General features: G+C 43.7%; 1 protein-coding gene across 1 annotated transcript in view; it reads left to right on the top strand.

Moving 5' to 3' along the window:
* LOC141095090 (uncharacterized) overlaps nucleotides 1–14,817 on the top strand; it is a 616,558-nt gene that overhangs the window by 303,895 nt on the left and 297,846 nt on the right. Inside the window, exons 72-74 of the mRNA XM_073580971.1 lie at nucleotides 2,130–2,171; nucleotides 7,412–7,456; nucleotides 14,366–14,401. Coding sequence (XP_073437072.1) covers nucleotides 2,130–2,171; nucleotides 7,412–7,456; nucleotides 14,366–14,401 — 123 coding nt within the window. The remainder of the gene's footprint in view (nucleotides 1–2,129; nucleotides 2,172–7,411; nucleotides 7,457–14,365; nucleotides 14,402–14,817) is intronic.

Below are 14,817 nucleotides of genomic sequence, written 5' to 3'. Positions count from 1 at the left end.
ATGGAAGTCAGGGCAATTGCCTTAAAATGATCTGGTACTGACCCCAGGCTTTCTTAAAGGGATATCCTGTATGGAAGTTAGGGCAAATCCCAAAAGCGCTCTGATTCTGACCCCAGGATTCTATTAAAGGGATCATTGGTATGCAAGTCAGGGAAAATCCACTCAGTGCTCTGGTTCTGATCCCAGGTTCTCTTAAAGGGATCCCTAGTATGGAAGTTAGGGCAATTCCACTCAGCGCTCTGGTTCTGATCCCAGGCCCCTCTTAAAGGGATCCCCGGTATGGAAGTGAGGGCAAATCCACTCTGCACTTTGGTACTGTCTCCAGGCCCCTCTTAAAGGTATCTCCGGTATGGAAGTGAGGGCAAATCCACTCTGCGCTTTGATACTGACCCCCAGGCCACTCTTAAAGGGATCTCTGGTATGGAAGTTAGGGTAAAACCCTCAGCCCTCTTATTCTCACCCCAGGCATCTATTAAAGGGATCATTGGTATGGAAGTCAGGGCAAATCCACTCAGCGCGCTAGTTCTTATGCCAGGCCTCTCTTAAAGGAATCCTTAGTATGGAAGTTAGGGCCGTTCCATCCAGCACTCTGGTTCTGTCCCCAGGCTGACGGGATGAAGTGGGATATTAGGGGTAGTAGTCCGGTGGCTCTGACTGATGGGATGATGTGGGATATTAGGGGTAGTAGTCCAGTGGCGCTGGCTGATGGGATGATGTGGGATATTAGGGGTAGTAGTCCGGTGGCTCTGACTGATGGGATGATGTCGGATATTAGTGGTAGTATTCCGGTGGCTCTGACGGGATGATGTGGGATATTAGGGGTAGTTGTCTGTTGGCTCTGACTGACGGGATGATGTGGGACATTAGGGGTAGTAGTCCGGTGGATCTGGCTGACGGGATGATGTGGGATATTAGTGGTAGTCCGGTGGCTCTGACTGACGAATGATGTAGGATATTAGGGGTAGTAGTCCGGTGGCTGTGGCTGATGGGATGATGTGGGATATTATAGTGAATGTGGCTATGAGGAGTGGGTGTGGCTATACACTTGAGCTTTATATATATATATATATATCTAATATATAAAGCTCAAGTGTGTGTGTGTGTGTGTGTGTGTGTGTGTGTGTGTGTGTGTGTGTGTATGTATGTATGTATGTATGTATGTATGTATATATATATATGTATGTATGTGTGTATGTCCGGGATTGGCATCTGCACCGTCGCAGCTACAGCCACAAAATTTGGCACAGTCACACGTCTGGACCCCGAAAGTGTCCTAGGCTATGTTGTGAGGTGAAATTTTAATTCCGCGTGTTAAAATTCACCAAACAATTTTGCCCCTATCTACATAATGGGGAAAAAGTGTGTGTGTATCAAGCCCCGCCCCTCATTATGATGTCATAATGGTTGCCATGGCGACGCTGATGTCATCATAGGTTGCAAGCCCCGCCGCTCATTATGATGTCATAATGGTTGACTATGGGATGGAGGATGTGTGATGGGTATATGGGCACTGGACTATGGGATGGAGGACATGTATGACGGGTATATGAGCACGGGACTATGGGATGGCGGATATGAATGATGGGTATATGGGCACGGGACTATGGGATGGAGGATATGTATGATGGGTATATGGCCATGGGACTATGAGATGAAGGATGTGTGATGGGGATATGGGCACTCGACTATGGGATGGCAAATATGTATGATGGGTATATGGGCATGGGACTATGGGATGGAGGATGTGTGATGGGTATATGGGCATGGGACTATGGGATGGAGGATGTGTGATGGGTATATGGGCATTTGACTATGGGATGGAGGATGCATGATGGGTTTATGGGCACGGGTCTATGGGATTGTGGATATGTATGATGGGTATATGGACACAGGACTATGGGATGCAGGATAATTATAATTTGCTATATCTAACCACAGTTAGTTACTATGCCTGGGCAGCGCCAGGCTCTTCAGCTAGTATATAGATATAATCATTATAATTTGTTCTGGCTAACCGTAGTTAGTTACTATGCCCGGGCAACGCCGGGCTCTTCAGCTAGTGTAAATATATAAATCATTAAAATGTAGTGTGTATTTACCTTAATTTGTTAAATTATTTTCTACAATAGGAAGGAAAGAGACGTTCAGGACCTCGAGACAGAAATCAGAAGGTACTTTTTAATTCCCTAACCTACCAAAGTCCTACTCTGGTTATCATAAGGGAAGTTGTCAACAAATATACAGTGGGGAAAAAAGTATTTAGTCAGTCAGCAATAGTGCAAGTTCCACCACTTAAAAAGATGAGAGGCTTCTGTAATTTACATCATAGGTAGACCTCAAATATGGGAGACAAACTGAGAAAAAAAAATCCAGAAAATCACATTGTCTGTTTTTTTTCATTTTATTTGCACATCATGGTGGAAAATAAGTATTTGGTCAGAAACAAAATTTCATCTCAATACTTTGTGATATATCCTTTGTTGGCAATGACAGAGGTCAAACGTTTTCTGTAAGTCTTCACAAGGTTGCCACACACTGTTGTTGGTATGTTGGCCCATTCCTCCATGCAGATCTCCTCTAGAGCAGTGATGTTTTTGGCTTTTCGCTTGGCAACACGGACTTTCAACTCCCTCCAAAGGTTTTCTATAGGGTTGAGATCTGGAGACTGGCTAGGCCACTCCAGGACCTTGAAATGCTTCTTACGAAGCCACTCCTTCATTGCCCTGGCGGTGTGCTTTGGATCATTGTCATGTTGAAAGACCCAGCCACGTTTCATCTTCAATGCCCTTGCTGATGGAAGGAGGTTTGCACTCAAAATCTCACGATACATGGCCCCATTCATTCTTTCATGTACCCGGATCAGTCGTCCTGGCCCCTTTGCAGAGAAACAGCCCCAAAGCATGATGTTTCCACCACCATGCTTTACAGTAGGTATGGTGTTTGATGGATGCAACTCAGTATTCTTTTTCCTCCAAACACGACAAGTTGTGTTTCTACCAAACAGTTCCAGTTTGGTTTCATCAGACCATAGGACATTCTCCCAAAACTCCTCTGGATCATCCAAATGCTCTCTAGCAAACTTCAGACGGGCCCGGACATGTACAGGCTTAAGCAGTGGGACACGTCTGGCACTGCAGGATCTGAGTCCATGGTGGCGTAGTGTGTTACTTATGGTAGGCCTTGTTACATTGGTCCCAGCTCTCTGCAGTTCATTCACTAGGTCCCCCCGCGTGGTTCTGGGATTTTTGCTCACCGTTCTTGTGATCATTCTGACCCCACGGGGTGGGATTTTGCGTGGAACACCAGATCGAGGGAGATTATCAGTGGTCTTGTATGTCTTCCATTTTCTAATTATTGCTCCCACAGTTGATTTCTTCACTCCAAGCTGGTTGGCTATTGCAGATTCAGTCTTCCCAGCCTGGTGCAGGGCTACAATTTTGTTTCTGGTGTCCTTTGACAGCTCTTTGGTCTTCACTATAGTGGAGTTTGGAGTCAGACTGTTTGAGGGTGTGCACAGGTGTCTTTTTATACTGATAACAAGTTTAAACAGGTGCCATTACTACAGGTAATGAGTGGAGGAAAGAGGAGACTCTTAAAGAAGAAGTTACAGGTCTGTGAGAGCCAGAAATCTTGATTGCTTGTTTCTGACCAAATACTTATTTTCCACCATAATATGCAAATAAAATGAAAAAAAAACAGACAATGTGATTTTCTGGATTTTTTTTTCTCAGTTTGTCTCCCATAGTTGAGGTCTACCTATGATGTAAATTACAGACGCCTCTCATCTTTTTAAGTGGTGGAACTTGCACTATTGCTGACTGACTAAATACTTTTTTTCCCTCACTGTATACAACCTCTGAACGGCAGCCATAGTGTAATACAGAACCAGGTAGCAATATCAATAATAGAACCCGTTGAAGCGCTCGAGCAGCGCGAAACGGCCGTTGTCAGCCTTTCTTGCACTCCTTATGTCACTCCCCCGACTTGACATGTTCATGATATGTCAATAAATCAGTGAAACTTCCATCTCGATGAGTGCGACCTTTTCTCTTTGCATGGATTCTCAACAAATATATACAACCTCTGAACGGCAGCCATAGTGTAATACAGAACCAGGTAGCAATATCAATAATAGAAGCTAAAGCACTAAATAGTGCAAAACAATCCAAAAACTGAAAAAAGCATAAACTCCATACAGAATAAAAATCAAGGAGAAAACGGAGTATATATATATATATAAAATGCAAATATTTATTAGTGTCATATCAAAAAGATCATAATAATAGCAATGAGGTACAAATACAAATGGTAAAAGATACAAAGGAATGGACTAATAGAGAAAACCCAAGGTGCCCGACCAGCAAACCAGTAAATTACCTAGGCAGAGAGCTGCTCCTGTGTAATGGGTTTTCTCCATTAGTCCATCCCTTTATATCTTTTACCATTTGTATTTGTACCTCATTGCTATTATTATGATCTTTTTGATATGACACTAATAAGTATTTGAAATTTATATATATATACACCGTATTTTTCGCTTTGTAAGGCACACTTTTTTTCCCCCAAATTTGGGGGGAAAATAGGGTTGCGTCTTACAATGCAAACATATGTTTTTTGGGCTGCCGCTGTCGGTGTCCGTTACTTGCCGTCACCGCGCTTGGTCCTCCGGGTGCTGCCGCCGCCGTGCTAGGTCCCTCGGGTGCTGCTGCTGCCGCCGCCGCGCTGTGTCCCCCGGTGTCTGCCGCCGCCACCAGGCTCTGTCCCGTGCTGCGTGGGGGGCTCTGCCGTTCCATCATGCCTGCGCGGTGGCTTGCTTCCTGGACAATGGCCGCCGCGCAAGCGCAGATGGAGATCTCGGCACTGAAATCCCGGGAGATGAGATTAAGCAGCAGCACCCGAGGGACCCAGCGCGGCGGCAGCACCCGGAGGACCCAGCATGGTGGTGGCAGCACCAGGTACAGAGTGGGTGGCAGCACCCCGGGGACAGAGTGGGCGACAGCACCCCGGGGACAGAATGGGCGACAGCACCCCGGGGACAGAACGGGCGACAACACCCCGGGGACACAGTGGGCGACAGCACCCCGGGGACAGACCAGTAAGCAATAAGACGCCTGGATTATAAGAAGCACCACCATTTTATTAAAAAACAATTTTTCCTATTTTTCTCTTCAAAATTTGGGGTGCGTCTTATAATCCGGAGTGTATTATAAAGCGAAAAATACGGTATATACTCCGTTTTCTTCCTTGATTTATATAGTGTAATACAGAATGGTAATAGGTTTCTAATAATGCCACTCTGTGAAATGTCAGAAAAGAATAAAGAAGCACAAACTAAATGTGAAGAACCATGTGGACTAATTAGGAGTCATGCAGTTGTGGCTTAATTGACATCCCACAGGCTAGGATACATTACAAGTCAGTGCTAGTGGCATCTAGTGCTTACGCAGCTGAGGAACATTCCAAAGATTGACATCTAAGAATATACCTATTACCAACCAATGTAACACTATCAGTATCAGTGTTGACAGGTTTGCCAGCTTAAATGCCACAAGGAAATGTCCAATGTTTCAAGAAAATTATATTTATCACTAAACTTCTGTGCTCCCTATAGACTTAATAATGCTTGATTTTTTGTGTATGTTAAATAATAAACTGGATATATCTTAGGGGATTAAATGCTGCAAAATACAGTTGTGCTCAAAAGTTTACATACACCGGTCGAATTTTTGCTTTCTTGGCCTTTTTTCAGAATGAAAATATGAATGATAACATCAAAACTTTTTCTCCACTCATGGTTCGTGGTTGGGTGAAGCCATTTATACTCAAACTACTGTGTTTTCTCTTTTTAAATCATAATGACAACCCAAAACATCCAAATTACCCTGATCAAAAGTTCACATACCTCATTTCCTAATACTGTGTATTGCCCCCTCTAACATCAATGACAGCTTGAAGTCTTTTGTGGTAGTTGTGTATGAGGTTCTTTATTTTCTTAGATTGTAAAGCTGCCCACTCTTCTTGGCAAAAAGCCTCCAGTTCCTGCAAATTCCTGGGCTGTCTAGCATGAACTGTGCCCTTGAGATCTCCCCAGAGTAGCTCAATGATATTGAGGTCAGCAGATTGAAATGGCCACTCCAGAACCTTCATTTTGTTCTGCTGTGGCCAACGACTGATCGCCTTGGCCTTGTGTTTTGGATCTTTGTCATGTTGGAACATCCCAATTACTTCCCATGCGCAGCTTCCAGGCTGATGATTGCACATTTGTCTCCAGTATTTGCTGATAATGTGCTGCATTCATCTTTCCTTCAACTTTGATCAAGTTTCCTGTGCATTTTTAGCTCAGACGTCCCCAAAACATCAGCGATCCACCTCCATGCTTTACATTAGGAATGGTGTTCCTTTCTGTTCCTTTCATCATAAGCCTTGTTGACCTCCCTCCAAATATAACATTTATGGTTGTGGCCAGAAAGTTCAATTTTGGTCTCCTCACTCCAAATAACCTTACTGCAGAAGTTTTGAGGCTTGTCTCTGTGCTGTTTTGCGCATTGTAGGCAAGATACTTTGTGGCATTTGTGCAGTAATGGCTTTCTTCTGGCAACTCGACCATGCAGCCCATTTTTCTTCAAGTGCCTCCTTATTGTGCATCGTGAAAAACAGCCACACCACTAGTTTTCAGAGAGTCTAGTATTTCAGCTGATGTTATTTGTGGGTTTTTCTTTGCATCACGAACAATTTTTCTGGCCGTTGTGGACAAAATTTTTGTTGGTCTACCTGACCGTGGTTTTGTTTTTACAGAGCCCCTGATTTTCCATTTGCTTATCACAGTTTGAACGCTGCTGACTGGCATTATCAATTCCTTGGATATCATTTTGTATCCCTTTCCTGTTTTATACAGTTCAACTACCTTTTCCCGTAGATCCACTGACAATTCTTTTGCTTTCCCCATGACTCACAATCCAGAAATGTCAGTGGCTGGATGAAAGATGCAAGAGTCTGTCTGGATCCCAGAAACTCACTCAGCTTTTATGCACATACACTGATTACAAGTAAACAGGTCACAGGTGAAGATGTTACCTTTAGTAGCCATTCAAACCCATATGTGTCAACATCTGTGCATGTTATCAGGCCAAAATCACCAGGGTATGTAAGCATTTGGGTCATTTGGATGTTTTGGGTTGTCATTATGATTTAAAAAGAGAAAACACAGGAGTTTGACAATAAATGGCTTCACCCAACCACTAATCATGAGTGGAGATAAAGTTTTGGTGTTATCATTCATATTCTCTGTCCAAAAAGCAAAAATTCTGCCGGGGTATGTAAACTTTTGAGCACAACTGTAGCCAAATACATTAAAGCAGAACATTCTAAATCTCCTGCTGTAATTTTTCCCATTACTGCATTTGTCACCCAGAGCGAATCAGGAGATTCTGGAGATCCTGGCGTTCCTGGGCAGAAGGTAAGTTTGCAATTTCTCCTCAATTAATTGTTTAAAAACATATAGTATAATATACTGTTTATTAAATCATAAAAAATAAAAGGTAATAAAGACATTTACAGTATGTATGCTCATGTAATATATGTAACAGCATTTAGGAGAAAGTCATTATTAATATTTATTATTTTACAGCGTCATTGGCACTTTAGATGTGAAAAGGGGTATCTCTATATATAAAAATGAATGTATGTATGTGTATCACCAACCAATCACGAAGCATCTTTTATTTCACCAGAGCTGTTCAAAAGAAGCTCAGCTGTGATTGGTTGCTATGATCAACAGTTTTCCTTGCAACCAATCACTAAGCATCTCTCATTTCACCAGAGCTGGTTAAAAGTAGCTGAGCTGTGATGGTTGCTATGAGCAAGTTTTCCCACTTGACAACACCTCAGCAGACACTGACATGGTGGGAGAAATCTAGCATCCCCAGGAACATAAGCTCCCAGCCATTGTCTGCCCCCCAGAAAGGAGCACAGAGCACATGACAAAAATGAATCCCCCCTCCCGTGGATCAATGGTATGCAAGTTAGGGCAAATCCACTCAGCGTTTTGGTACTGACTCCAGGCCTTTCTTAAAGGGATCTCCGGTATGGAAGGCAGGGCAAATCCATCCAGTGCTTTGGTTCTGACCCCATGCCTCTCTTAAAGGGATCCTCGGTATGGAAGTCAGGACAATTGCCTTCAAATGCTCTGGTTCTGATCCCAGGCTTTCTTAAAGGGATCCCGGTATGGAAGTTATTGCAAATCCACTCAGCACTCTGATTCTGACCCCAGGGTTCTATTAAAGGGATCATTGGTATGCAAGTCATGGCAAATCCACTCAGCGCTCTGGTTCTGATCCCAGGCTTTCTTAAAGGGATCTCTGGTATGAAAGTTAGAGTAAATCCCTCAGCGCTCTGATTCTCACCTCAGGGTTCTATTAAAGGGATCATTGGTATGGAAGTCAGGGCAAATCCACTCAGCGCTCTGGTTCTGACACCAGGCCACTCTTAAAGGGATCCCCGGTGTGGAAGTTAGGACCGTTCCACTCAGTGCTCTGGTTCTGACCCCAGGGTGACGGGATGATGTGGGATATTAGTGGTAGTCTGGTGGCTCTGACTGACGGGATGATGTGGGATGTTAGGGGTAGTAGTCCGGTGGCTCTGGCTGACTGGATGATGTGGGATATTAGGGGGAGTAGTCCGGTGGCTTTGGCTGACAGGATGATGCGGGATATTAGGGGTAGTAGTCCGGTGGCTCTGGCTGATGGGATGATGTGTGATATTAGGGGTAGTAGTCCGGTGGCTCTTGCTGATGGGATGCTGTGGGATATTAGGGGTAGTAGTTGTCATGATCCCAGTGCAGGTTTTTGAGCTGCACATCAGGGGTTAATGTCTGGAGCTCAGTGCAGGTTTTGACCTGCACACCTGGGGTTAATGATTGTGGCCTCTCTATGGTTCTGGGAGAGCTTCTTAAACCCCTGGGAAGCTCCAATCCCTGTCAGTTATACTTTTGCCTTTGGCCGAGTGTGGTGACCTCTGTGTGCCTGTGCCTGTTCGTTATAGCTTGTTTATATGGTTCTGACCTGGTTCTGTTCCCCGTTGTGAGTTTGCCTGTTGATTCTGTACTTCGCTACCCTCCCTGTTTGTGACTCAGTCTGTGATCTGACTACTCTTTGCTCGCCCCTCTTGTACTTTGCAGCTATCTCTGTGTATGACTCATTGGCTACGTCCTGACTATCCTCCCTGTCTATGCCCCTTGGTAACTTTGTCTCGCAGTTACCCTGCTAGGAGTTCTCTTGCAGCTCCTAGCTCTCTGGAGTTTAGGCCACGCCCCCAGCAGTCACGTGCTTTAGGTCCTGCTGTTCTGAAGTACGCACCTACTCGGCTGCTGCCCGCTCCACAGGTATCTTTGAGCACAGTTTGCTTTACTCAGGACACGTGCACTGGCTCAGTGAGCAAGTGCAGTGCGGTGTTCCTGACAGTAGTCTGGTGGCTCTGACGGGATGATGTGGGATATTAGGGGTAGTAGTCCGGCGGATGTGACGGGATGATGTGGAATATTAGTGGTAGTTGTCCGGTGGCTCTGGCTGATGGGATGATGTGGGATATTAGGGGTAGTAGTCCAGTGGCTTTAACGGGATGATGTGGGATATTAGTAGTCCGGTGGCTCTGAATGAAAGGGACGATGTGGGATCTTAGGGGTAGTAGTCCGGTAGCACTGGCTGACGGGATGATGTGGGATATTATAGTGAATGTGGCTATGCGGAGTGGGCGGGGCTATACACTCAGCTATATATATAAGAGCCTATAAAAAGAGCCTGAAGATCCACCTCTTCCGACAAGCCTATAACCTGCAGTAACCACCGATCGACCAAGCCGCTGCACGACCAGCTCTACCCTCACCTACTGTATTCTCACCCATCCCTTGTAGATTGTGAGCCTTCGTGGGCAGGGTCCTCTCTCCTCCTGTACCAGTTATGACTTGTATTGTTTAACATTATTGTACTTGTTTTTCTTATGTATACCCCTCCTCACATGTAAAGCGCCATGGAATAAATGGCGCTATAACAATAAATAATAATAAAATATATATATATATAATCATTATAATTTGTTAGAACTAACCGTAGTTAGTTACTATGCCCGGGCAGTGCCGGGCTCTTCAGCTAGTGCATAATAAAAATCAAGTAGAGTAATCTTAAACAGTACAAGTCACAACTGGTACAGGAGGAGAGAAGACCCTGCCCATGTGGGCTCACAGTCCTCAAGGGATGGGTGAGGAGGATACAGTAGGTGAGGGAAGAGCTGGTCATGTAGCAGTTTGGTGGTTACTGCAGGTTGTAGACTTGTCAGAAGTTAGGATTTCAGGTTCCTTTTGAAGGTAAATTCACTGTTTAGTAGTGTTGAGCATTCCGATACCGCAAGTATCGGGTATCGGCCGATACTTGCTGTATCGGAATTCCGATACCGACTTCCGATATTTTTTCAATATCGGAATTCGGCATCGGAATCGGAAGTTCAGTTGATTGACGGCCTGACGTCATCATGATGCGCGGTGTGTGCGCATCATGATGCGCCGTCATTTCGGGCCTTCCGGGGGTCTCTGCCGGCCTGCCGGGGGGCTGTGCCGGCCTGCCGGGGGGCTGTGTGGACTGCCCGGGGTCTCTGCCGGCCTGCCGGGGGGCTGTGCCGGCCTGCCGGTGGTCTGTGCACCCTGTGGGGGTCTGTACCGGCCTGCCGGGGGGCTGTGCCGGCCTGCCGGGGGGCTGTGCTGATGTCCGGGGGTCTGTGCAAGCATCGTCCGATGGGACTACAAGTCCCATCGGGCGATGCCTGCTACCATGACAGTGATTGACACATTAGCCAATGATGGGACAGTAGTAGTCCCATCATCCGGCTAATGTGTTAAATGTTAAAAAAAAAAAAAAAAAAAAATACTACATACATACTACATGCATGCTACATACATACTACATGCTACATACATACTACATATATACTACATGCATGCTACATACATACTACATGCTACATACATACTACATACATACTACATACATACTACATATATACTACATACATACTACATGCATGCTACATACATACTACATGCTACATACATACTACATATATACTACATGCATGCTACATACATACTACATGCTACATACATACTACATATATACTACATACATACTACATACATACTACATATATACTACATACATACTACATGCATGCTACATGCTACATACATACTACATATATACTACATGCATGCTACATACATACTACATGCTACATACATACTACATATATACTACATACATACTACATACATGCTACATACATACTACATACATACTATATGCATGCTACATACATACTACATATATACTACATACATGCTACATACATACTGCATGCTACATACATACTACATACATACTACATACATACTACATGCATGCTACATACATACTACATACATGCTACATACATACCACATACATGCTACATGCATGCTACATACATACTACATGCTACATACATACCACATACATACTACATACATGCTACATATATACTACATGCATGCTACATACATACTGCATACTACATACATACCACATACATACTACATACATGCTACATATATACTACATGCATGCTACATACATACTACATATATACTACATGCATGCTACATACATACTACATACATACTACATACATACAATACATACATAGACATACAGTACATATAACATAGAGTAACATACTTACCAATACTTGTCACATTGTTCCCCGAAGCCATTGTCTTTCCGGAATAAATATTAACATAACAAACCACAAAAATACTCACCCACGATCCGAAGCAGTCCACGAGTGTGTCCCACGACGATCTTGGGTAGAGAACGGCAGCATCAGATGATGCTGCCGTTCTCTACGGGCTGCAGGAATCCAATGACGGAAGGTAGGTATCCTTCCGCACTGTATTCCTCCGCCACTTAAAAAAAAAAAAGTCCCTAGTCTCACTTTATGCCATTGCTGCGTGGGAATTTCCCACACAGCAATGGCATAAAGTGAGACTAGGGACTTTTTTTTTTTTTAAGTGGCGGAGGAATACAGTGCGGAAGGATACCTACCTTCCGTCATTGGATTCCTGCAGCCAGTAGAGAACGGCAGCAACAGCTGATGCTGCAGTTCTCTACCCGAGATCGTCGTGGGACACACTCGTGGACTGCTTCGGATCGTGGGTGAGTATTTTTGTGGTTTGTTATGTTAATATTTATTCCGTAGACGACAATGGCTTCGGGGAACAATGTGACAAGTATTGGTAAGTATGTTACTCTATGTTATATGTACTGTATGTCTATGTATGTATTGTATGAATGTATTGTATGTATGTAGTATATATGTAGCATGCATGTAGTATATATGTAGTATGTATGTAGCATGTAGTATGTATGTAGCATGCATGTAGTATATATGTAGTATGTATGTAGTATATATGTAGTATGTATGTAGCATGCATGTAGTATATATGTAGTATGTATGTAGCATGTAGTATGTAGCATGAATGTAGTATATATGTAGTATGTATGTAGCATGCATGTAGTATATATGTGTTATGTATGATGCATGTAGCATGCATGTAGTATGTATGTAGTATATATGTGGTATGTATGTAGCATGCAGTATGTATGTAGCATGCATGTAGTATATATGTAGTATGTATGTTGCATGTAGTATGAATGTAGCATGTATGTAGTATGCATGTTGTATGTATGTAGCATGTAATTTTTTTTTTTTTTTTTTTTTTTTTACATTTAACACATTAGCCGGATGATGGGACTACTACTGTCCCATCATTGGCTAATGTGTCAATCACTGTCATGGTAGCAGGCATCGCCCGATGGGACTTGTAGTCCCATCGGACGATGCCTGCACAGACCCCCGGAGCCTGCACAGACCCCCGGAGCCTGCACAGACCACCGGCAGGCCGGCACAGCCCCCCGGCAGGCCGGCACAGCCCCCCAGAGCCTGCACAGCCCCCCGGCAGGCCGGCACAGCCCCCCGGCAGGCCGGCACAGCCCCCCGGAGCCTGCACAGACCACCGGCAGGCCGGCACAGACCACCGGAGCCTGCACAGACCCCCTGGCAGGCCGGCACAGCCCCCCGAAAGGCCCGTACAGACCCCAGAGAGGCTGTACAAGGGCAGGAAAGGGTTTTTCTTATTCCGATACCGGAAGTCCCATAGACTTGAATGGGACTTCCGGTATCGGAATCGGCGATACCGATACTTTTTTTAAAGATCGGCCGATACCATCCGATACGATACTTTGAAGTATCGGACGGTATCGCTCAACTCTACTGTTTAGTCGAGTTGGTGTAAATCAATTTGCAAGACCTGGTCCACTACCCATATCAGCATTTTGTGGCCAAGAGATGTGAGCCTTGACAACCACTTCTCATCTTACGGCATATTTTAATCCTTTTTGATAAGACATCTTGGAGAGATGTCATTGTTGTGAATTGACACCCATGTGATGTCATGTCAGGCCAGCTAATCAAAAGAAGAAGTCAATATGCCAATCTGGTAAGAAGTGGTTCTCAGGTCTCTCATCCAGTGGCCACAGATTACTGACAAACTGTACTAGGTCCTGCTACTCATTTTGCACCAACTCAACTGTTTAAGAAACAACAACAATGTTATATATTAAAGAACAACTCTTTATGCTACATTGCTTCTAAGAATTTAAATCTGTCCTTTAATTCCCTTTCCTGATAAGAAATGTTCAGAGAAAACAAATTATTACCTATCCATGAACAGATTGGCAGAACGGGGCATTTTTGTCCTTGTTAGCAAAGAGCTTCAGTGGACATGCTCCATTAATACCTTATTGTGCTGCCAAGTGCTGTGCTCTGCTTTTTCCAGCAGCCCCATAGACAATGAATGAAGCAGCGATCAAACATGCGCACTACCATTCTGTCGTAATAAAAGTGCATCATCAAAGATAAAATTTCCGCTTTCTGCCCATCTGTGGATAGATTGCAAATTTCTTTCACTGGAGAATGCCTTGAATGAACGATTATGTACCATAGTTCATTTTGTGGAGCTATGTCTAAATGTAATTTTAATCTGTGAAATAAGAATGTTAATGTAAGATACAACTCCAAAAAGGGGCAAACTCCCAGAGTCCTGGGAGGAATAAGCAAACCTTGTGGAGGCAGTGGAAGACCTTCCCCAACCTCTTTAAGGAAAAACTATATGTTTAAATGTAAACTATATGTTTAAATGTCTTATAGATGTTATAGTGCTTACTAGTAATGTAAAAGTATCCTAAAGATTTTGTGCGACCCTGTGTCAAACTCTCATTTTCAGGGAGAAAAAGGAGATATTGGCGAAAAGGGACAAAAGGTAATACACATCTGTATCTACTTTGCATCATTCTATTTTCCATAATAAAGTAATCTCATGAACACCGGGCCAGAAATGACAATGTGATGTAAGTAAAAACCTGGATTTTAGTTGTTCCTCAAAACTATTCCAGGTGGCATGCAGCATGTCTGAAATTTATTAGGCAAAGTTTGCAAGAATTCTGGCAGCCATTGTGCCAAATATATAGCAAACGGTATATTCCATTTTATTGTGTGTGCAAAACACTTTTTATACCTCAACAGTTTCAATAAGTTTCTAGAAAGAAGGGGTTTCGCTAAGAGGCATCAATCTATTATTGATTTATTCCCGAAATACATATAAAGTACTGTATAAACATTGTCAGCCATCTTTTGTCATAAGGAAGAGAAAATATTTTAACATGTCTAGCAAGTTGC

This window comes from Dendrobates tinctorius, unplaced genomic scaffold, assembly GCF_039654945.1.
Source record: "Dendrobates tinctorius isolate UK_male_01 unplaced genomic scaffold, ASM3965494v1 ptg000066l, whole genome shotgun sequence".
In the NCBI taxonomy this organism is placed as follows: Eukaryota; Metazoa; Chordata; class Amphibia; order Anura; family Dendrobatidae; genus Dendrobates; species Dendrobates tinctorius.
Note: the sequence above shows the minus strand (reverse complement) of the source record. Positions and strands in the feature narration are given on the sequence as shown.